The 22,224-nt window shown below is 41.9% G+C and overlaps 1 protein-coding gene across 2 annotated transcripts in view; it reads right to left on the bottom strand.

Annotated features, from left to right (window-relative positions):
* LOC124798480 (CCR4-NOT transcription complex subunit 10-B) overlaps positions 1-22,224 on the bottom strand; it is a 161,524-nt gene that overhangs the window by 30,591 nt on the left and 108,709 nt on the right. For both annotated transcript variants that reach the window (XM_047261916.1, XM_047261917.1), the window contains exons 10-12: positions 21,215-21,393; positions 802-911; positions 647-725 (exon numbers count right to left, since the gene is read on the bottom strand). In XM_047261916.1, coding sequence (XP_047117872.1) covers positions 647-725; positions 802-911; positions 21,215-21,393 — 368 coding nt within the window. The remainder of the gene's footprint in view (positions 1-646; positions 726-801; positions 912-21,214; positions 21,394-22,224) is intronic.

Genomic DNA, 22,224 nt, shown 5'->3' with positions numbered 1-22,224 from the left:
GTATGTCTTTTTATTATGATTGACGTTCTCCCTTCAAGCTCTTCATTGACGTCTAGAATTTAGAATACTGTATATTAATTTAACTTATCTTTCTCCTTAGGTTCTTCAAAAGGAAACCCATGGTTTCAAAAATTATTTTTCTCTGAAACTTTCAAAATACCTACCCATTTTATTTCATTTTTGTAAGTAAATCGTTTTTCACTATTTCATTTTTATTTCTCTAAGTCTCTGAACTTTATTTAGGTATTTTTTAAAACAATAATCACTGTCTCTTCTGCCAACTTCTCCCTCACCTCTCTAAGTTATGACTTCTCCAACTGCCCTTTCTTTAGCACTAAAACATTACAAGTGCAAATATTGTCTATAATTTATTTTCTTGTTTTCTTTCAACCAAAAATTCTTGTGTAATCTATGAAATGTGGCCTGCCATTCCTTGTTGTTTCTTTATTGTTTCCACATACATTCTACATCTTCCCCTTCAGGTGCTTTTTTTCTCCAGCTAAAGAGTAAGGAAAGTTTACTAATGGAAACTTTCTGACTACTCTGAACTGGCAACTGCACTACTGATGTTTACAATGTTTCTGATAACTTTAATGTAATTTGGGATACATGTTTAGCTTTTTAAACCTTTTGAAAACTCACTTACCTAATTGCAATTCTATGTAGAGTGCAAGCATTATAGCATGTATAGGAACATCACAAGATGGGCTCTTTGACATCCAGACCTAGAAAGATATTCATAATAACTGGAAAGTTATGTAATGCAAAGTAATTTGAAACTGTACACTTATACAAATGTACCTGTTTTAGTGTTTCACCAGCTTTGTCCAGTTCTCCACGAATAGCAAAAGCAACTGCTAAATTATACTGTAGCACCACCCTAGCTGTTGGGACTGACGTTGGAAACCATTCTGCAAATAAACATTATGACTACACTATATGAAAAATTAAGAACACAAAGATCATCAGGTGATTATAGTTAAAATGCAATACACAACAGGATTCACACGAATAAAATCCAAGTAGGAGTAGAGAGAGAGAGAGAGAGAGAGAGAGGGGGGGGGAATGGGCAACACCATTACCAATGTCAACATCACTCACACACATTGAACTATTCTCGGGTATTAAGCTGGATGGCAGTCCTGATGACTTATTGCTTGGTGCTTTCTTTATAACCCCTCCCACTTTCTGTCGGTCACATGTCACTGGCAAGGTGGTGAGGGCATAATGAATATCCTGTGCTAAACCAACAGGCAAAGAACCTCAAACAAACATAAACAGTAGTGCAGAGAAAACAGCAGATTATGCAACCTTATCTCTTCTTGTAAAGTGACTCAATTTTGAACTGATGCTAGCACCAATGGCAGATTTTATCAGCGAGGTGAAATGGGTTGCTTTCACTCCTTCATGGGAGACAGCGGAAAAAATATGGTGTGAAGCAGACTGTTCACTGGGCTGCTCCACTGAAGCCAAATATCTCCAAGGAGGAGAGGAAAGCATTTAAATGGCTCTGAGAAGATCCAGAGACAGTTATCCTTCTGGCGCCGACAGTGGTGGCCGAGGGGTTCTAGGCGCTTCAGTCTGGAACCGCGTGACCGCTATGGTCACAGGTTTGAGTCCTGTCTCGGGCATCGATGTGTGTGATGTCGTTAGGGTTAGTTAGGTTTAAGTAGGGCTAAGTTTTAGGGGACTGATGACCTCAGCTGTTAAGTCCCACAGTGCTCAGAGCCATTTGAGCCATTTTTTATCCTTCCAGCAGACAAAGAAAATTCGAGTCCTTTTATTGCAAGGGTGGATAACCGGCACCCCATGGGCCAGATCTGGTTATTTGATTGGTTTCAGTCTAGCACGTGTAAGAAATTCATGTGACAGCAAGTGAAGGACTTTCGTTGCACTCCACCCAGTATGCATTTTTGGGTATTTCATTTCAGCCAATGCTCAGTACACTTCAGGTTTGTAGCTCATGATGCAGACCACTGAAAGTTTGCATTTCTCCCTTCAACTCCTATACAATACAGTTGATGTATGATAAGTTCAACCAATTTCAAGTTTTAAACATTTTAAAATGAATAAAGAAAGAATGGCTTAATGTATTGACTGTTAGAGGACCAGCACATGTCTATGTGATGAGTTATCAAAAGTATTTTTGGACAAATATTTACATGTACATGGTAACGGCTCAAGATGGTAAAAAATGTTATTGTATTCCATATCCATCATTTTAACTTAGCCACAGGCAGTGGCATGAGCAGTTACATAAACTACTCCACAGTACTTGGCTACAACACGTTTACACTGAGCTAGGGACACCACCATATCGCTGAGTGAGATACGCCAACTTTCTGCCATAAACCCACCAATGGGAGGACTGGGTAGCTTCATGTGAAGAGGGTCAATGAAGGAGGAGGAGAGAGGAGGAGATTAGTGTTTAACGTCCCGGCGACAACGAGGTCATTAGAGACGGGGTGCAAGCCCGCGTGAGGGAAGGATGGGGAAGGAAATTGGCCGTGCCCTTTCAAAGGAACCATCCTGGCATTTGCCTGAAGCGAGTTAGGGAAATCACGGAAAACCTAAATCAGGATGGCCGGAGATGCGAGTCCAGTGTGCTAACCACTGCGCCACTTCGCTCGGTGGTCAATGAAGTAGCTCTGGACGTGTCCGCCAGTCCTTTCTATTGAGGGCGAAATGCTCTTTCTGTACCATGTGCGGTTCACTCCATAGCCAGGGTGTATATGCAGATAAGGAAAAAAAATCCCGGATTTTTTCCAGATTTCCTGGTTAAAAAAACACTTTTTTCCACATGAAAATAAACTTCTTCCGAAGTGAAAAATACACTTTTTCCAAGATAGGTGACAGTATACTTTCCCTTGGAGCTGTAAAAATACCAATCCTTTGATTTTATACACCAGCGTGGAACTTCAGAGAACGAAAAAACTCGGCAAAAAAGGCTTTGGATAGATCTGTGATGTGAAGCAACATTTACGCCGCATATTTTTATATTACGGTACGCTGTATATTTTTGTATTTTTATTATGAAACTATACATTCCAAACAGCACATTAGTTTCTGAAGCATTGAAATCAAGATTGAAATGAGCCTTTGCAAGCCAGTCATAGTTCATGTCAAGTGATCTCACCAGCCAATGACAGCAGATACTCAGAGCATAGGACACATGACGTAGCCAGCCAATAGCAACATCATTGTTAAGTTGTGTGGACACACATTAGGAAAAGTTAATGGTTTAAATTAATGTACATAGTGTAGCAACAAGAAAAGTTAAGCTTTCACATATAATACTGGTCTTTTTTGCACGTGTTACACTTTAAATGACTTTAAATGTGCCAGTAAAACCTTAAATAATGACATTAATGTCTGGTCTTCTGGGCTCGAAGTTCTTCTAAGTGGCTAATCCTCAATGTGTTAAGTTTTAAATGAGAGACAAACGTTCTGTGATTTACGAAATTCACTGCACATTTGCACACGTAACATAATTCATCTCATGTAACAGGAAATTAAGTTTGAAACTACAGCTCTTCAAAGCACCATTCACAATATTTTCATGTGACCTGTTAAAAATAGCTTTGTTTCAGCAGTTACTGGAGGGTATCAGAAAACAGGTGTTACTGGGGGTGGGCAGCTACGATGAAGTAAGAAGCCCATATGTTTGTACATCTACAGTATTAGAAGATCTTACGTGACGTCATAAAAGAAATAGGATATTCCAAGAGCATCAGAATTTTGCAAACCATACTAAAATGCATAATTCGGCTTAAAATGCACATTCATACGTTCCAGATTCACAATGAAGTAGGCTCCAACATGATATTAAGCTTTTCAGTGTAGTTTTCAGGACGCAAATTTTCTTGCAGTATTAGTACTATATTGCCTCATGTTTGGTTCTTTATTATGACACAATACCATATGTGCCAAAAGATGAAATATGCACTTGAAATTTAGTGAACAGTTGAAACTAGCCAACAGTGTGGAATGAAATGTTTCTAATAAATTGACTTCCTCTAAAGAAAAGATCAATAAAAGCCACATTTATTTAGCAAACCAACAAAAATACCTCAATTGTTCTGCAAAGGCGACTGACTGCCAATGTGGAAATACAACAAAATCAGAAAACTGCAACTAATAACATATGATAGCCTTCCATAATTATGTGAATTTAGTTAAATTCACTTGATCACTTGACAGCTCTTAACAACACAAATCCATATTGTTTTCAATTGATGTGAGAAGGAAAGGAGGAAACAGCAAGATTACCAAATGTAAACACAGCTTATGTGGAGTCTACCCCCCCCCCCCCCTCTCCCCACAACAACCCAGACTGCTAAATGCATCTGCAAATCTGGCAGCTTGGGCACACCAGAAAATTTTTTCCAGGTAGCATCTGGCTGCTTGTTGCTACTGCTGATACACCAACAGCCACACTTCAAGTAGCCGGAACTGGGAGAAGGTACCGCCTATACGCAACTCAACTGTGCATCTGTGTGAGCCCGTGGGCAATTGCTCAAACAAACTTAATGTTAACAATTTTATTGTTACACTCATTTGCAGCTGTTTATTGTTATGAAGTATTCCATAGTCTTCATCCTAAAACCTTTGCCACATTTTACTGCTTATCAATTGTTACCAGTTAAAACTACAAAAATTTAAATGAAGACTAAAACAATGAAAAATTTCCAGAATTCTAAAAAAATTCCCAGGTTTTTCCCTGTTTTCTCCTTGATGAAAATGTCCCGGGTTTTTCCTAGTTGTCCGGGAGCGTGATGAACACTGTATCCCTTGGTGGTAGTTCTAGGAAATAAAGTCCATTTCCTCCCTGAACCCTGGCATTTCTCATTTTACTTGGAGGAAAAACACTCTGGATACCCACCTGATACCATCCTTACACATATAAACTGCTATCCGAGAATGGGATCTTTCTCACCGTTCGATCTGAATTGATATTTTCTTGCCAATCCTATGTGCTGGCAAGCACAGCAAAGCCTAGCGATTTGCTGCCGTGGGCCCTCAATCATTCGCACCGTTTGTGGCAGATGCGTATCAGCACACGCACGACAATGTGTTAGACCATGCCGGTCCAATCAAGCATGCGAGTGCACTATATGGCCATGCGTTGCTACATTGCGTCCCACACCTGGGCGACCCACTGGCAGTACAGGAGTCGCAGTGGACAGCGCTGCATCAAGCACCACCACTGTGTGCTGTAATGGAGCAGCTGCCTCTTACCACAGCACCCAATGCTGCCCCTTTCTCTGCCTCCATCTTAATCCCCCCCTCCCCCCAATGCAGACGTCGCCACCACCTTTGTGCATCGATCACCTCCGTGTGATGTAAGTGTCACTGCAATGCATTCCGCTAGTTAACAGCTCCCTCGAACTTCTACTGAGGGATCTTTCCGTCACCTAGAATAGAGCAAGACCTTTTTTTTGTTTGTATCTGTTCAGTCTCAGCCCCAGTTTTGTAAACGTGCCCGATTTACGTCCTCGTCAACTGGCAGAGAAGACAGAATTGGCTCACGATGTTGCAACTGCATCCCCAAATAAGCCTGTTTGCATTACTTTACTGCAACAGCAGATAAGCACCCTGTCACTTGAAAAAGTAGAGCTACAGGAACGGCTTAAAGTGATAACTTGGGAATGTGAACTCAGGAATCTGAAACCGGAGCTGCCAAAAATGCGGCAACTGTGAGCAATTTGAGAGCCCCTATAGCTGAAACATAAAAATTAGTACCAGACATAGCCAGTACACATCCAGTTGTAATTTTTGTACCTTCTTTGCTGGAAAGCCAGGTGAAAATGTAATAACATTTTGCAAAACGTCAGGGACACGGGACATACATGCGCACGGCCAGACCATTTTTTGTTAAATGCCACCAAGCTGCAGCTTTTGGGCAATGCACGAACTTACGTTGAATCAGTTGACGTGTTGCAGGAAGCACTCACTTTTGAATTCTTGGCAAAGGGCTTAGCAGAGCACTACTACAACAAGCGTGGGGTTAGCTATTACCGGGATCAGTTGTCCACCCTTACACAGAAAAGCGGGAAGGACTTTGAAGCATTTGCGGAAAGAATTAGGGCAGTATCTTGTTGCACATACACCCTCCGAAGGGATAATACACATAATGAAGTGTTAATTGAAGAAGCTGAAGTGAGAGCAATTGATGTGTTCATACACAGAATCAATCTACGTATAGGGAGCGAGGTGAAGGTAGCCTCCCCCACCTCCTTGCATGAAGCAGTCACACTTGCTCTATTATGCAAGGAAGTGGGAAGACTTTTATCCACCCTCGCGTGCGCGAGTGAAGAATGACATGTGATTATTAATGACATGAACTGCCAGGGATGTGGAAAGCCCAACCGTACACCCAATTGCCGCTGGGCTTTCTGTCGGACATGGACAGGATCATTGTCTGCAAAATAAGTGGCCAAGTTCCTCCAAGAGGAAAGTGCCTGCAGGGAAAAAATGTATCAATCAATCAAACAAGGCTACCTCTGCATGGAGAAATGAGCATGAGGCAGATTCTGCCATCCACTCTCAACCTCAATGAAATATATGAACTCCATAAAAAGGGGAGAGCACACTCAGGTGGCAAATTTAGTTTTAGAAGAGAAACTCAGGGGGAAGACTGTAAAAATTCTTGTGGGTACTACAGCTCAAATCAGTGTCCTTTTTGTTTCTAATAGTGACAAGTGTGCTAAAACAGCCATTCTACAATTTAAGTGGACTTGGAGACGAGATGATCAATCCTCCAGGCATTTGTACAACAGACCTGCACACTGAGTGGAAAAAGTATGTCTTTAATATGGAAGATGTGAAGAAAAGTGGACGGGATTTTGATATCATCCTGGGGAACGATTTCCTAACATGCTATCAGGCTGTGATAGTAGCACACTGTTCGGTTTGGTGATACACATCATTGTCTGGAAAGTGAGCGTGCATCTCATTCACAAGGAACCTGTGAAGGGAGGCCTATCTCACAAGCTCCAACTTAACCACATAAATGGGCATGAAAACTATCAGACCTGTAACAATTAGCAGTGAAACGGGAAAAGTTCTCTGGATTGAAGTCAAAGATCGCGTACCACCAAGATCAGACTTTCTGTTTGACCCATTCATGCAGAACGACTTCCTCGACGGACTGCAAATTCAAGTTAAGAGAGGTCTAAGTAGACCTGAAGTAAAAGGGAACAGGTTTCAAATACGTGTGTGTGTTGATAATTTTAGTCAATGAGATGTAGAAATCCCATGTGGCACAATACTAGCCAGTGGAGAAGAAGTTATGGAAACAGAAGTTTCGAAGAACCAGATACAGTGTCACGAGAAAAGATGTAAGCAGTTCCTGAGAGGAAGGTTTGCGCACTAGCATCTTCGATAAGAAATTATCTGAAAGAGAAGTTGGAACATTTGTCTGAATCAGAGCAAAATCTTTTGTATCCAGTTTTAGAGGAATATGTGTGGTTATTCGAGGAAAGACAATACTTGCCAGCAACTGACCTCATACAGCACAAAACTCCCATGGAAGACGCTAGACCAATAGCACAGAAGCTGTATCATTTGCCCTGTCAAATAAACTCTGTTGTTGAGGACACAATTCAACAGCAATTAGTTGTAGGGATAATTCAACCCTCTGCAAGTTAAACTAAGTACAATGTTAGACTGTTCAGAGCTCACCTGAAACCATCCTGCACAATCTATGGTATCAATCATAGCATGCAAGCTAATGCTAATAGATTTCCGCAGATAAAGGAAAATATTTCTAGTTTCTAATGCAAGCTGACTCTGTTGTGTGACTGACGAAGCAGAACCATAATGGATGTAATTTTGTGTAAACACAAGTCTACCAGCCCCCATTAGAAATTTCAATTAACACTTTCTGGCAGATTTGGCCATCCTATCTGTCACTGTAGCAGGAGTGATTAATGGAAATCCATATTTTAGCAAGGGCCCACTATGATATGCATTTTCATGGAACTCCTTGCTACATGAAAGAGAGAGACAATGTAATGCACCAGTATAGTGAAATACTGCCCGAGTAAATGCACCCCTAATAGAGATTTCAAACTAAGCAGAAATTGCACATTAAGATACAAATATCACAAAGTTCTACTCAGGACATATATAAGTAATATCAATTATTGATTGTGGTGTTCAGTAACACTGCACTCAAATGAGGGCGAGAACTGCCATTTATTTTGTGGCTGCGAGCCTAGTATGAGGAGTAAGTGACTATGCATAACCAGCTTATCAATCTGCAATATTTCCAGCCATATCCTTATTTCACAAAACATAATTGAAGTAAATTAGATGCTTTGCATATGAAATGATAATAAAACTATTGAGCATTATAATTTGTATAACTGTGTACTTGAGTTTTATGCAAATTTGTTAAAAACAACTTTATGGGAAAGTAATCCTTAGATGCCAGGAGTAACAACAAACTAATTATTTGATATGAAAATGTTTGATACCTGGTTTCTTCAAATGCCAATTAAGCCTCTTACAAGCTCATTCTACATTCGAATCTATCATTTATTGTTAGTTTACACCCTGTTTATTGTCAGTCACTTGAGCATCCACTGATGCGATTTCTGCCTCCGAGTTGGGTGCGGGTTGGGTTGATTTGGTGGAGGAGACCAAACAGAGAGGTCACCGGTCTCATCGGATTAGGGAAGGCAGTCGGCCGTGCCCTTTCAAAGGAACCATCCCAGCATTTGCCTGAAGCCATTTAGGGAAATCATGGAAAACCTAAATCAGGATGGCCGGACATGGGATTGAACCGTTGTTCTCCTGAATGTGAGACCAATGTGCTAAGCATTGTGCCACCTCACTCGGTCTGCTGGCGAGTGTTGCAGTCACTGGTACTCAACATGCTCTCATTTGGCTGGCCAGCCCTCTAACCATTTTGACTCCGGGTCTGTATTATGACACCCAGGCAACAATGCACTTCGGTTCAACTGCACCCGAGCTAGTCACCGCCACTGTGCCCACCACCGCCTTGTCTCTATGCATGCGGTCAACTACTGACTGCTGCACCAACTCTGACAGCTTCACACAGTGTGTAGACAAAGACATTATATTAACAGAGACTTCCAATTATGAATGACTCAAGTGGCGCCAATGGATAATGATATTCTAAAGTAAAAAAAAGAACTTTGTATCCCCTGCCCACACTGCATATTTCATAATCAATTTTTTAAAATGAGAAATCAACTCTCCTTTAGTTTTAAGACCAACTTTTTAAATAAAAAAACACTAAATGTCCTTCGCCTTCCATGTACATCAAAAGAAAAACTTTTTGTGTTTTGAATTGGTCTTTAGGAGTAGTTATAGTCAACCATTGTAATAATCACAGATCCATAAACAGCTTTCATGGGAAGGGGAAGGAAATGTAAATGGTAGTGGCTAAAAATAGTAAAAAATTTTATTGTATTCCACGTATACCATTTTAACTTAGCCTCAGGCAGTGGCGTGAGCAGTTACGTAAACTACTACACAGTACTTGTGGCTGGCTATTATGCTGAGCAATGGATGCCACCACGGTATTTCTGAGTGAGAGACACCAACTTTCTGCCACAAACCCACCAATGGGAGGAGTGGGTGCCATCACGTGAGGTACACAAGAGTGTCAGTGAGGTAACGGCCACAACAGCAAGTTGCTTTCTTCTCTATCAGCTTCCTTACCCTCTAGACATGTCCACCAGTCCTTCCTACTGAGGGCAAAATGCTTTTTCTGTACCATGTGCAGTTCACTCCACAGCTGTAGCCAATTTTCATGAATACTGTAGCCCTTAGTGGTAGTTCTTGGGAATAAAACCTGTTTTTCCCTGAATCCTGGCATTTCTTATTTTAAGTGCAGAAAAAACACCCTGGATGCCCACTTGCTACCATCGTGACATGTACAATACTTACTAACATTGTTTGTGAATATTAACACACTAAATTTCAAACACTCGAATGACCGGCCTGTGGCCAAAAATCACTTACTCCTAATTGCTTGTCGACTTGGACTGCTCATCCCACTACCATATTTTGTTTTTCTGTTCTTTCTTGTGTTGATGTTAGTAAATAATTGCTGTCCATTGTGTATGTAATAGACTGAAACTGTTGAAACTGAAGGTATTTACAATAAATTAGCTGCAACCTGTTGTTTTATAGCCATGTTTTTTCCATGTTACCATTTGAAGATGCTCATCCCATCTTCAGATGTTTACATTCATTTACGTGCCATGAGCATTGTTCTTTTGTATTGTATGTTAACCGGGGACCTAGAAATGATGGAGAGGCTCCGTCCCTGCCACAGGCGCAGTGGTCCACAACCCCACGACAACTACTGCAGTCCACATCACCCCTCCACCGCCCCACACCGAACCCAGGGTTATTGTGCGGTTCGGCCCCCAAAGGACCCCCCAGGGAACGTCTCACACCAGACAAGTGTAACCCCAATGTTTGTGTGGTAGAGTAATGGTGACGTACGCGTATGTGGAGAACTTGTTTGCGCAGCAATCACCGACATAGTGTAGCTGAGGCAGAATAAGGGAAACCAGCCCGCATTCGCTGAGGCAGATGGAAAACCACCTAAAAACCATCCACAGACTGGCTGGTTCACCAGACCTCAACACAAATCCACCGGGCGGATTCGTGCCAGGGACTAGTCGCTCCTACCCGCCCAGAAAGCCGTGCGTAAGACCACAAGGCCAACCGGGCGGGCATTGTTCCTTTACTGACAACATTACAGAATTCTGTAAAAATGGAAATTATCGTGTGGCATAGTTGGCTGGGAGGCCCCATTCAGGAGGGGGGGAGGGGGGGGGGGAGGGAGTTCGGCTGTCATATCCTGCAATGAGACTTTTTAAGAAGGCTATTATAAAATGTTGTACATAAAGGAACAATGTTTGAAGAATAAATGTAAATATCTCAGGATGGGGTGAATATAAAATGAACGCATGTTTGAGGCATAATTTGTTGACATGGCATGTTAATATTGGTATATTACCCCATAAACATGAATGTCACAGACACAATAGTTTATTACACAGACTTTATGTGCTACAAATGCTGCTGTTGCATCATGTGACGAGGCGGCCCATAAGTGTAAGGAGGTATACGAATCAGGCCCTTAGGTCACCAATAGTTGCCCATGCCTGTTCAAGTGCTCCAAATGTATGAGGAGAAATGCACAACCTACTAGAGGATAACACCCACTGGAGAACAGAAGATGATCCAACAAACTGAGTGAAGAAGAAGAGTATTGAAGATCTCCAGACCACTTTCTAAGATAATACAGTGAAAAGACGTCATTCATGAGCAGTTGTCATCTTACAGACTTCATGGAATACCTGAAGCCCATAAAGAAGGTATACCATTCCATCCTGTTGTACGCAACATTGATAATGCAACTCAGCCCCTTCACGGGGAAATGCCAGCATCACATGCGGAATTGGGTGCATTTCATCCAGCAGTTTTAGAGTTTCTAACTATGCAAAGAAGATATCGCATTGAGCTTCAATGTGATTTCACTCTTCATGAGGGTAACTCAAAAAGAGACCCCCTTAAACCTCATAGGAGAGATGTTTGGAATGTCGCTAATGAAGCTCTTTCAATTCCTGCTCGTGTTGACCTACACCCTGTTTCACGGAAATTACTATGAACAAACCAATGAAGTGGTGGTCAAGTCCCTGATAACATCAGTGGTGGCCAGTGTGTTTATGGAGGCATTTAAAGAAGTAGTTTGCAAGCCCTTCATTTCTTCTGATATGTATGTGACAAATATCATCTACAAACATTTATCAACATCTGAAGTCACTGTACCAAACCATCAAATCCATAATAGATATAGAAGAAAATAACCAACTTCCATTTCTGGTTATGCTCATTAAGTGAATGCTGGACGGTACATTAGAACATAATGTTTACGGTACACTAAAGTGTATAGATTTATACTTGCATGCCTTTAACTGTCATGCCTTCTCATAATGAGAAGACCTCCTACCGACACTAGTACACAGAACTCACTAAATCTCTGACCATGACAGTTTAACAGCAGAGCTGCTGCACCTACAGACCATTTTCCATAACAACAGGTACAGCATGTATCAGATTCAGCGTGCCACAAGGCCAAAGAAACCAAGTCTTTAGTTTGCAATTGAGCCATTTGTTAGGATCAGATCAACAAAAATTGAACAAACACTCCAGAAATATAATGTAGGGTGCATACTTTGCCACTGCTCATGATGAAAACCTTGTTTGGGTCAGTTAAGGATGACCTAGGACTCCAAAGATAAGGAGCCTAGTGCACCTCATGCCAGCAAGAGAAAAAGTACATATGTCAGAGCATCCAGACGATACAAGAACTACATGTGGAACCTAAACATCATAGGGATAAAGAACACCCTATGACATTAGCTGCTGCAGAACATTGCATCTCTAAAGACATACCACAAATTATAACAGCACAAAGTTGTCACAACAGTCTAGCACATTCTGAGATTGCATCTTAATTAATCTGAAGAGATATGAATATATGTAGAACTTATGTAAAAAAAAAACAACGCTAAGTAAGACTTTTGACCCATGCTCAGAGAATGCTGTCCCTGGATCACAGGGTCCCGAGTTCGATTCCAGGCCGGGGGCTGGGTATTTGTGTTGTCATCATCATCATCATCATCATCACTTGTGACAGTGACTAGATTGGATTGTGAAAAAAAATGGACTGTGTAAAAATTGTTACTTTGCACGGGCGCTGATAACTGCACAGTTGAGCACCCCATAAACTAATCATCATCATCATCATCATCATCATCATCATCATCATCATGCTCAAAGCACAATGGTAATCCCTTGGAAGATCTGCTCACGTCACGGCACCTGAAGAGATGAGACCAGACTAGGTACACATACACCATCTACAACTGCAGCATTCTGAGCTTGGAGCTGGTGGCACAGGAACTGGGAAGTACAGTTCGTATCTCAACCATGCACTGTCAGCACCACCTTACTAGTGAAGCCATGCTCAGACATTAGCAGTACATGACTGACAGCAGAGGGAGGGGATATAAAGACAGCACCCAGTGCCACCCAGCCAGTTATCAGGACAACCTGAAGTAATATGAGAACAACAGTTAGGTATATGTTCCTGTGTAGCAGTACCTACAATGACATTGTGCCACTGTCAATGTACCTTGTGCAAAAACAATATGTTATTTCTCCATCTTACCCTCTTTGGTAGTTTTGACCAAAACTATCTGAAATCTAGAGCAAAATGGGTTTTCAGTACAGAGACAATTGTTTAAGTAAAATCAGAGAGCATTAATAACTGGAAAAAGTATTAGATCTAATATCAGTACAGTGAAAGACTGGTGACTGTGTAAATAGACAGTTAAACAGTAGATAGGTCAATAAATGTGAACCATTAAACAAACCATTGCTGATGAAATGTGTGTGAATTCAGTATAAAACATGGACCTGCATTCAAAATCATCTATGTGACCAAATGTGTAGCAGAGCAGAATGACTTTAACAATAATTAAGACAACACGTTTCAATAAGTCCCTCTGTGAAGAAGAAGAAGAAGAAGAAGAAGAAGAATAAGAAGAAGAAGAAGAAACAATAAAATCCCACTTATTTAATGCCTTACCTTCAAATATTAGAGAATTACTGATGACATAAAATATTGTAAAGAACGCTGCAAATAAAATTTATAGCTGGGTAATGGATTGGGGTCTGAACCAGTTTCCTTTCCTTTCACAGGCAGTCCTCCAACTAACTGGGCCACAATGCACATCACATGGCCTGACTCATAGTTCCAGTTTGCTAATGGTTTTTATTTTCTGAAATACAAAGTGGTTCTCTTACATACCTAACTCGACTAGCACTTCTGAAAGAAAGGAGATGTGTTGTGACACATTCTGTAACATAATTATAAGAGAACTGCCTGTAAAGGCATGACTGGTCTGACTACCAATCTCACATGCAGTTTATTCTGTCTGGAAGTTGCACAGAATGAACACTTCACTGCAAAATGAGAGTTATCTGCATAAAACCCAAAGCATTCTCAATTATATACAGGGTGTCTCACCCAAGAGTCATCAGGCTCATTTTTTCTCATGTTTCAGCAGATATTTGCAATTTGGTTTTTGCATTGTGTAACTGGAGTCAGCCCAAACAAATAGTGCTTATCACATCTTTTATCCAATTCCTTGTATCAACAAAAAGCACTGGTTTGTTCCTTGTTACAAACAAAATGATTTATAAAGTAGACTTTTATGTGCTCATTTGATACAGCGGTACCAAATTAGTCTAGTGCAGTATTTATTTTATCGATGTGTGTTAACAGGGACAGCAAAACTCATGAGAATAACCATTACTCCAGAAGCAACATCACTGTTCTGGTCCATGCTGACTTCTATCATCAAGCATACAGCGTTACTCAGTTGCTACTGCATTGCTGTTTATTCTCATGTTTTACTGTCCATGGTAATACATAGTGATAGAAAAAATATTGCACTAAACAAATCTGGGACCACTCTATCGAATGGACAAGTAAAATTCTGCTTTAAAAATAATTTTGTTTGTAATGGGAAACAAATGGATGCTTTGTGATGACTGTGGGCACTGCATGAAAGACATGATGAGCACTGTTTGTTTGAGATGACTCCAGCTAAATGACACCAAAATGAAGTTGCAAATATCTGCTGAAACACCAAAGAAAATGAGCCCGATGACTGGGAGAGATACCCTGCATATTCTTCCAGAAATACTAGTCCTGAAAAGTATGTGAGAAAGCTTTAGGTGTTCAGAAAATTCAGAAAGTGACTGACAGGAAGGATGGGAAATGTGCTTGTAACATATCCCTCAATCCTGTAATCATTCAGGCATCAATGTATGTTAGTATTTCAACTCCTACCACACAACCAAATTTCACATATCATGAACTCAACCCTTCTCTCTCCAGTCTCCTTCTGCCTCTATTCTATCTCTCACTCCCAATCTCCTTCTCCACATCATTATGTGCTGTGGGAAGCTGCTCCTGCCTGTGGCCAGAACGAGCCAATGGTGCCACATTCCTATACTATGGACTTGCTGTTTCTGCTTCCCAGCTGACAGGCTCACTTCACACCTCCCTCCCATTCCCCACCTCTATCTCCCCTCACCACTCCACCCGACACAACCTCTCACCCTTGTTGAGCTGCACTGATGATACAATGGAGTCAAACAGTGCAGGTGAATTTGTCCAAAGTCTAGCAAAATTCTCAGTCTTCTTTTTTATATGCCTATTGACTCAATGGCTCAAATATTTGGAGGACTTTCCATCACATTATGGATAGCAGCAAGAGTAAATGATTAATGGCATGCTTCTGAATGTTCTGACGAGTTGTTGTTTTATGTGCAATATTTAGACATTTCATGATTATATTTGGGGTAGTGCTCAGTGACTGCTGATTTGCTTGGTTATTACAGTAAATCAGCTGCCTCAAATAAAATCATAATATGAAATAAATGAGATCAGTACTGTGGTGCCAAATTTTAGGGACAGAGTTGGAATCCAGCACTCAATTTATTAAGATCTTGCCAGCCATCACATCTGGAATATGCTGAGAGAATTTCTGTTTCATGGAATAACAGAGTGAGGTTTGGGGGAAAAAAATCAAAGTGCATGGTGAGCATTGGGACCAGACTACAAACAGTGGCACAAGACCAACAATAGTTCACACTCTGGTTGTAAAGGAGAAAATATAAAAATGCAGTAAATGAAGCAGGCAAAAAGGAATACAAACGTCTGAAAAATGAGTGCAAAATGGCTAAGCAGGGATGGCTTGAGGACAAATGTAAGGATGTAGAGGCTTATCTCACTAGGGGTAAGATAGATACTGCCCACAGGAAAATTAGACAGACCTTTGGAGATGAGATTGGTTGGTTAATTGTTTCAGGGAAGGAGACCAGACAGTGAGGTCATCGGTCTCATCAGATTAGGGAAGGACAGGGAAGGAAGTCGGCCGTGCCCTTTGAAAGGAACCATCCCGGCATTTGCCTGGAGCGATTTAGGGAAATCACGGGAAACCTAAATCAGGAGGGGCCGGACGCGGGATTGAGCCGTCGTCCTCCCGAATGCGAGTCCAGTGTCTAACCACTGTGCCACCTCGCTCGGTGGAGATAAGAGAACCACTTGCATGAACATCAAGAGCTCAGATGGAAACCCAGTTTTAAGCAAAGAAGGGAAAGCAGAGAGGTGGAAGGAGTATATAGAGGGTCTATACAAGGGCAATGTACTTGAGGACAATATTATAGGAATGGAAGAGGATATAGATGAAGATGAAATGGCAGATACGATACTGCGTGAAGAGTTTGACAGAGCACTGAAAGACCTGAGTCGAAACAAGGCCCCCGGAGTAGACAACATTCCATTGGAACTACTGACGGCCTTAGGAGAGCCAGTCCTGACACAACTCTACCATCTGGTACACAAGATGTATGAAACAGGCGAAATACCCTCAGACTTCAAGAAGAATATAATAATTCCAATCCCAAAGAAAGCAGGTGTTGACAGATGTGAAAATTACCGAACAATCAGTTTAATAAGTCACAGCTGCAAAATACTAACACAAATTCTTTACAGAAGAATGGAAAAACTAGTAGAAGCCGACCTCGGGGAAGATCAGTTTGGATTCCATAGAAATGTTGGAACACGTGAGGCAATACTAACCCTACGACTTATCTTAGAAGCTAGATTAAGGAAGGACAAACCTACGATTGTAGCATTTGTAGACTTAGAGAAAGCTTTTGACAATGTTGACTGGAATACTCTCTTTCAAATTCTGAAGGTGGCAGTGGTAAAATACAGGGAGCGAAGGGCTATTTGCAATTTGTACAGAAACCAGATGGCAGTTATAAGAGTTGAGGGGCGTGAAAGGGAAGTAGTGGTTGGGAAGGAAGTGAGACAGGGTTGTAGTCTCTCCCCGATGTTATTCAATCTGAATATTGAGCAAGCAGTGAAGGAAACAAAACAAAAATTCAGAGTAGGTATTAAAATCCATGGAGAAGAAATAAAAACTTTGAGGTTCGCCGATGACATTGTAATTCTGTCAGAGACAGCAAGGGACTTGGAAGAGCAGTTGAACGGAATGGATAGTGTCTTGAAAGGAGGATATAAGACGAACATCAACAAAAGCAAAATGAGGGTAATGGAATGTAGTCGAATTAAGTCGAGTGATGCTGAGGGAATTAGATTAGGAAATGAGACACTTAAAGTAGTAAAGGAGTTTTGGTATTTGGGGAGCAAAGTAACTGATGATGGTCGAAGTAGAGAGGATATAAAATGTAGACTGGCAATGGCAAGGAAAGCGTTTCTGAAGAAGAGAAATTTGTTAACATCGAGTATAGATTTAAGACATTTCTGAAGTATTTGTATGGAGTGTAGCCATGTATGGAAGTGAAACATGGACGATAAATAGTTTGGACAAGAAGAGAATAGAAGCTTTTGAAATGTGGTGCTACAGAAGAATGCTGAAGATTAGATAGGTAGATCACATAACTAATGAGGAGGTTCTGAATAGGATTGGGGAGAAGAGGAGTTTGTGGCACAACTTGACTAGAAGAAGGGATTGGTTGGTAGGACTTGTTCTGAGGCATCAAGGGATCACAAATTTAGTATTGGAAGGCAGTGTGGAGGGTAAAAATCGTAGAGGGAGACAAAGAGAGGTATACATTAAGCAGATTCAGAAGGATGTAGGTTGCGGCAGCCACTGGGAGATGAAGCAGCTTGCACAGGATAGAGTAGCATGGAGAGCTACATGAAACCAGTCTCAGGACTGAAGACCCACAACAACAACGGGTTGTAATACAGCCACCGAATACAAATAGTAAAACTTGCTTGATAAGTTCCCGGGAATTACGCCAGATAATACTGTAGAAACTGCACAATATTTCAGCGAGACAATTGCCCGCCATCTTCAGGTGCTACTGTCGCGTTGCTGAGAAGCTCGCAAATTTATATGCTGGCTTTCTAGAACAGCGCAGGTGCCAGCGGGGCATAACGTCATCGAAGACCAATCGTAGACAGCATCGAATACCAGAGCACTCTGCTGGAGAAACGGGTCGCAGTCTGCGGAAGTGTTCCGCGGCGCTAGAAAATGTGGCCGGGAGCGACGGACCCCGTTTGCGCATGCGAGCTGTAGGCGCGCGATTTAAGCATCTGCGCTAAGGCTTCCCATCTGCGTTGACTCGGTGCGGTTGCTAATCTGTGGCTGACGATTCCTTAGTGCCGCCAAGGCTGGCTCCCAGGCTTTGCTCAGGTGAAACCCCATGTCTCTGTTTATTAGGTCACTGCTTATACGTATTTCGACCGCCTCTTTGATGACAGACTCCCAGTATGTGGAAGCATGCGAGAGGATCTTGGTTTTTTCATAATTCATGCCGTGTCCCGTGTCAAGGCAGTGTTCAGCAACCGCAGATTTCTCTGGCTGACCCAACCTCGTCTGACGTTTATGTTTGTCGCGTCTGTCTTTGACCGTACAACACGTCTGGCCAATATAAGACTTCCCACATTGGCATGGGATTTTATGTATTCCTGGTCTCCTCAGGCCGAGGTTGTCTCTAACAGAGCCCAGCATTGATTGAACTCATGCTGGAGGCCGGAAAACACATTTAATCTGGTATTTCTTGAAAATTCTGCCACCGACATGTGGTAGAAAAACCAACACCGTGGTGTTCTCTGCTTCTTCAGGTTGTTCTTGAGGTTTGCTGGTCCTGACATCTTAGTAAGAACGCGAGAGAGCACAACAGTCTCTCCCTTTTCTTGCGGAGTTTATCGAACTCACGAACTGTGTTGACCATCTCCTCCCCGTAGAGGTACCAGATGTGCTGTTTGAGGCTTTCCCGGTGCTGCATTTGTAAGTCTTAAAACACCTTGTTCAGTGGCACTGATGAACTCCTTGATGGGCAAGGTCTTGGGAGTAGGCGCAAAATTAAGTCCCTTTCCTAACACTGACATTGCAGCGTCACTCAGTGATTTATCTGTGAGATTAAACACAGTCCATCCGCTAAATTTTTCTTCTTGCAATGACCGGTGTGTAAGGCGTTGGAACTTAGAAGTTTGACGCGCCGTGATTTGTTGCCGCACCCAGTCCGAAAGCGCCCAAGTAGAGCTACCCACCCACTCGCAGGAATCTGCTCACAGACACGACGAGATCTTCAAATGAAGTGAGAGCAGGCTTCTGGAGACTTGGTCTAATACTCGTCTAGTATAATGGATTCTTTCTCTCACCAGTGATCTGCTTGCTTGTTGTTCAATTCTCCTGGCCGCTGCAGAGTCCACATAATGGGTAAACTTAGCGAAAGTCGGTGTAGTTTGATGGTCGCGACATCTCAGTAAGAACGCGAGAGAGCACAACAGTCTCTCGCTTTTGTTGCGGAGTTTATCAAACTCACAAACTGTGTTGAACATCTCCTCCCCGTAGGGGCGAGCTTCTCAGCGACGCAACAGTAGCACCTGAAGATGACAGGCAGTTGTCTCGCTGAAATATTGTGCGGTTTCAACAATATTATCCGGCATAATTCCCGGTAACCTATCAAGCAGATACAGCGCCGGGAAAGCCTCAAACAGCACATCTGGTACCTCTAGGGGGAGGAGATGGTCAACACAGTTCGTGAGTTCGATAAACTCCGCAAGAAAAGGGAGAGACTGTTGTGCTCTCTCGCATTCTTACTAAGATGTCAGGACCAGCAAACCTCAAGAACAACCTGAAGAAGCAGAGAACACCACGGGGTTGGTTTTTCTACCATATGTCGGTGGCGTGTCTTTTAAGATGGGCAGAATTTTCAAGAAATACCGGATTAAATGTGTTTTCCGGCCTCCAGCATGAATTCAATCAATGCTGGGCTCTGTTAAAGACAACCTCGGCCTGAGGAGACCAGGAATATACAAAATCCCATGCCAATGTGGGAAGTCTTATATTGGCCAGACGTGTCGTACGGTCAAAGGCAGACGCGACAAACATAAACGTCACACGAGGTTGGGTCAGCCAGAGAAATCTGCGGTTGCTGAACACTGCCTTGACACGGGACACGGCATGAATTATGAAGAAACCAAGATCCTCTCGCATGCTTCCACATACTGGGACTCTATCATCAAAGAGGCGGTCGAAATACGTAGAAGCAGTGATCTAATAAACAGAGACATGGGGTTTCACCTGAGCAAAGCCTGGGAGCCAGCCTTGGTGGCACTAAGGAATCGTCAGCCACAGAGTAGCAACTGCACCGAGTCAACGCAGATGGGAAGCCTTAGCGCAGATGCTTAAATCGCGCGCCTACAGCTCGCGCGCGCGAACGGGGTCCATCACTCCTGGTTGCATTTTTATGCTTCCGCAGACTGCGACCCGTTTCTCCAGCAGAGGGCTCTGGTATTCGACGCTGTCTACGATTGGTCTTTGATGACATTATGCTCTGCTGGCACCTGAGCTGTTCTAGAAAGGCAGCATATAAATTTGCGAGCTTCTCAGCGACGCGACAGTAGCACCTAAAGATGGCGGGCAGTTGTCTCGCTGAAGTATTGTGCGGTTTCTACAATATTATCTGGCATAATTCCCGGGAACCTATCAAGCGGATGCAGTGCCGGGAAAGCCTCAAGCAGCACAACACTAAAACTTGCAGCATCTGAAGTAGATGGACAGGTCGGTCATCATAATATTGTGCATAAAATGGAAACAACAACTCCACAGAACACCTGGAAGTCTGCCATTAATCAAATGGTTCAAGAAAATGGTGTAGATCACAACTGAATATGATAATGATAATCTCAGTTGATGATGAACGATCAATATGGAATTCCAACAACACAAATTTTTGGACTGACAGTTCTGTTGGAAACAGACTGAGAATTTTGGAAAAGAACTTGCAACATGAAAAGTACATGCCCACTCTCTCAGCAAAAGTAAATATTAACACAAAAAATATCTCCACAAAAAAGAAGCAAGTGTACTCTATCTGCATATTATTGTCTTTACAGCAAGAAAATCAAGAAGATTAGATTTAGTCATATGCAAAATGCTGACATATTTTACTAAATACAGCATAACGTTGCATGAATGTCCCACAATCCAGAGTTATGTTTCATTAACATGTACTGAAGTACCCCAGTAAAAAGCTGTGTTACTTTTCTTAGGTTATTGATATGGACGTTTACAGGTACTGCTGTAACATTCCAACTTACGTTTTAATGGTTTTGACTGGTCAGTCATTACATCATATTTATCCTTTTCACCTTCCTTTTCTACAGCTGGTGAAATAAGGGACAAATCCTTCACACAGTCTGGCTGCAGATGTTCAACAGCTTCAGAAATCTTGTCGAGAAGTATAAGAGCTTCTGCACAGTAAAGATGCCCCAACAATCTGAAAAGAAAGTAGCCAGGTATAATACACTATAACAATTTGTATTGATTAATATAATAATACTGTTTATCTGCTATGGTTATCTGGACACAAATAACTTATCTTAGTATGCACATCATTCCACTCTCACTGCTTATACATAAATGTACAAACTCTCTAAAGAAAGTTACAAAAATTACATTCACATGATAATGGTAAATTTGCATACTACTGTTTAATTAAAATTATGCATTATTGCAATATCTATCTGTAGATTCTCTTACTTCAGGCGTTAAATATCTTCAGACCAATGACGTGACTAGAACTGTTTACACTGGAAATATTGTCCAAGTAATACACAGAAGTAAAGGTGGGCTCTTCACTGGTATGTCCAACCATAAAATGGAATCATGTAGCATAGATCTGTCAGTGCTGAACACACATTCACTGTGGCAATAACTTTGCAGCTGAACTGTAGCTTAGAGGTGCTGTTTGGTCATTACAAGTGGGTGATGTAGATATAATAATGGCATGGCACTTAATGCACCAGAGAAGAGAAATAATCCGGCCGCTGGTGTCCGAGCAGTTCTAGGCGCTACAGTCGAATCCTGCCTCAGGCATGGATGTGTGTGATGTCCTTAGGTTAGTTAGGTTTAAGTAGTTCCAAGTTCTAGGGGACTGATGATCTCAGTAGTTGAGTCCCATAGTGCTCAGAGCCATTTGAACCATTTTGAAGAGAAATATGAATAATTTCTAGGAAGAAATTGTTAGGCCCACAGCACCTCTAGAAAGGAAAGATTAAGCCAGTAACCTGTGAATGAACAATCACTCATATTTGCAGACAGAGAGCAA

This window comes from Schistocerca piceifrons, chromosome 5, assembly GCF_021461385.2.
Source record: "Schistocerca piceifrons isolate TAMUIC-IGC-003096 chromosome 5, iqSchPice1.1, whole genome shotgun sequence".
Taxonomy (NCBI): domain Eukaryota; kingdom Metazoa; phylum Arthropoda; class Insecta; order Orthoptera; family Acrididae; genus Schistocerca; species Schistocerca piceifrons.
Note: the sequence above shows the minus strand (reverse complement) of the source record. Positions and strands in the feature narration are given on the sequence as shown.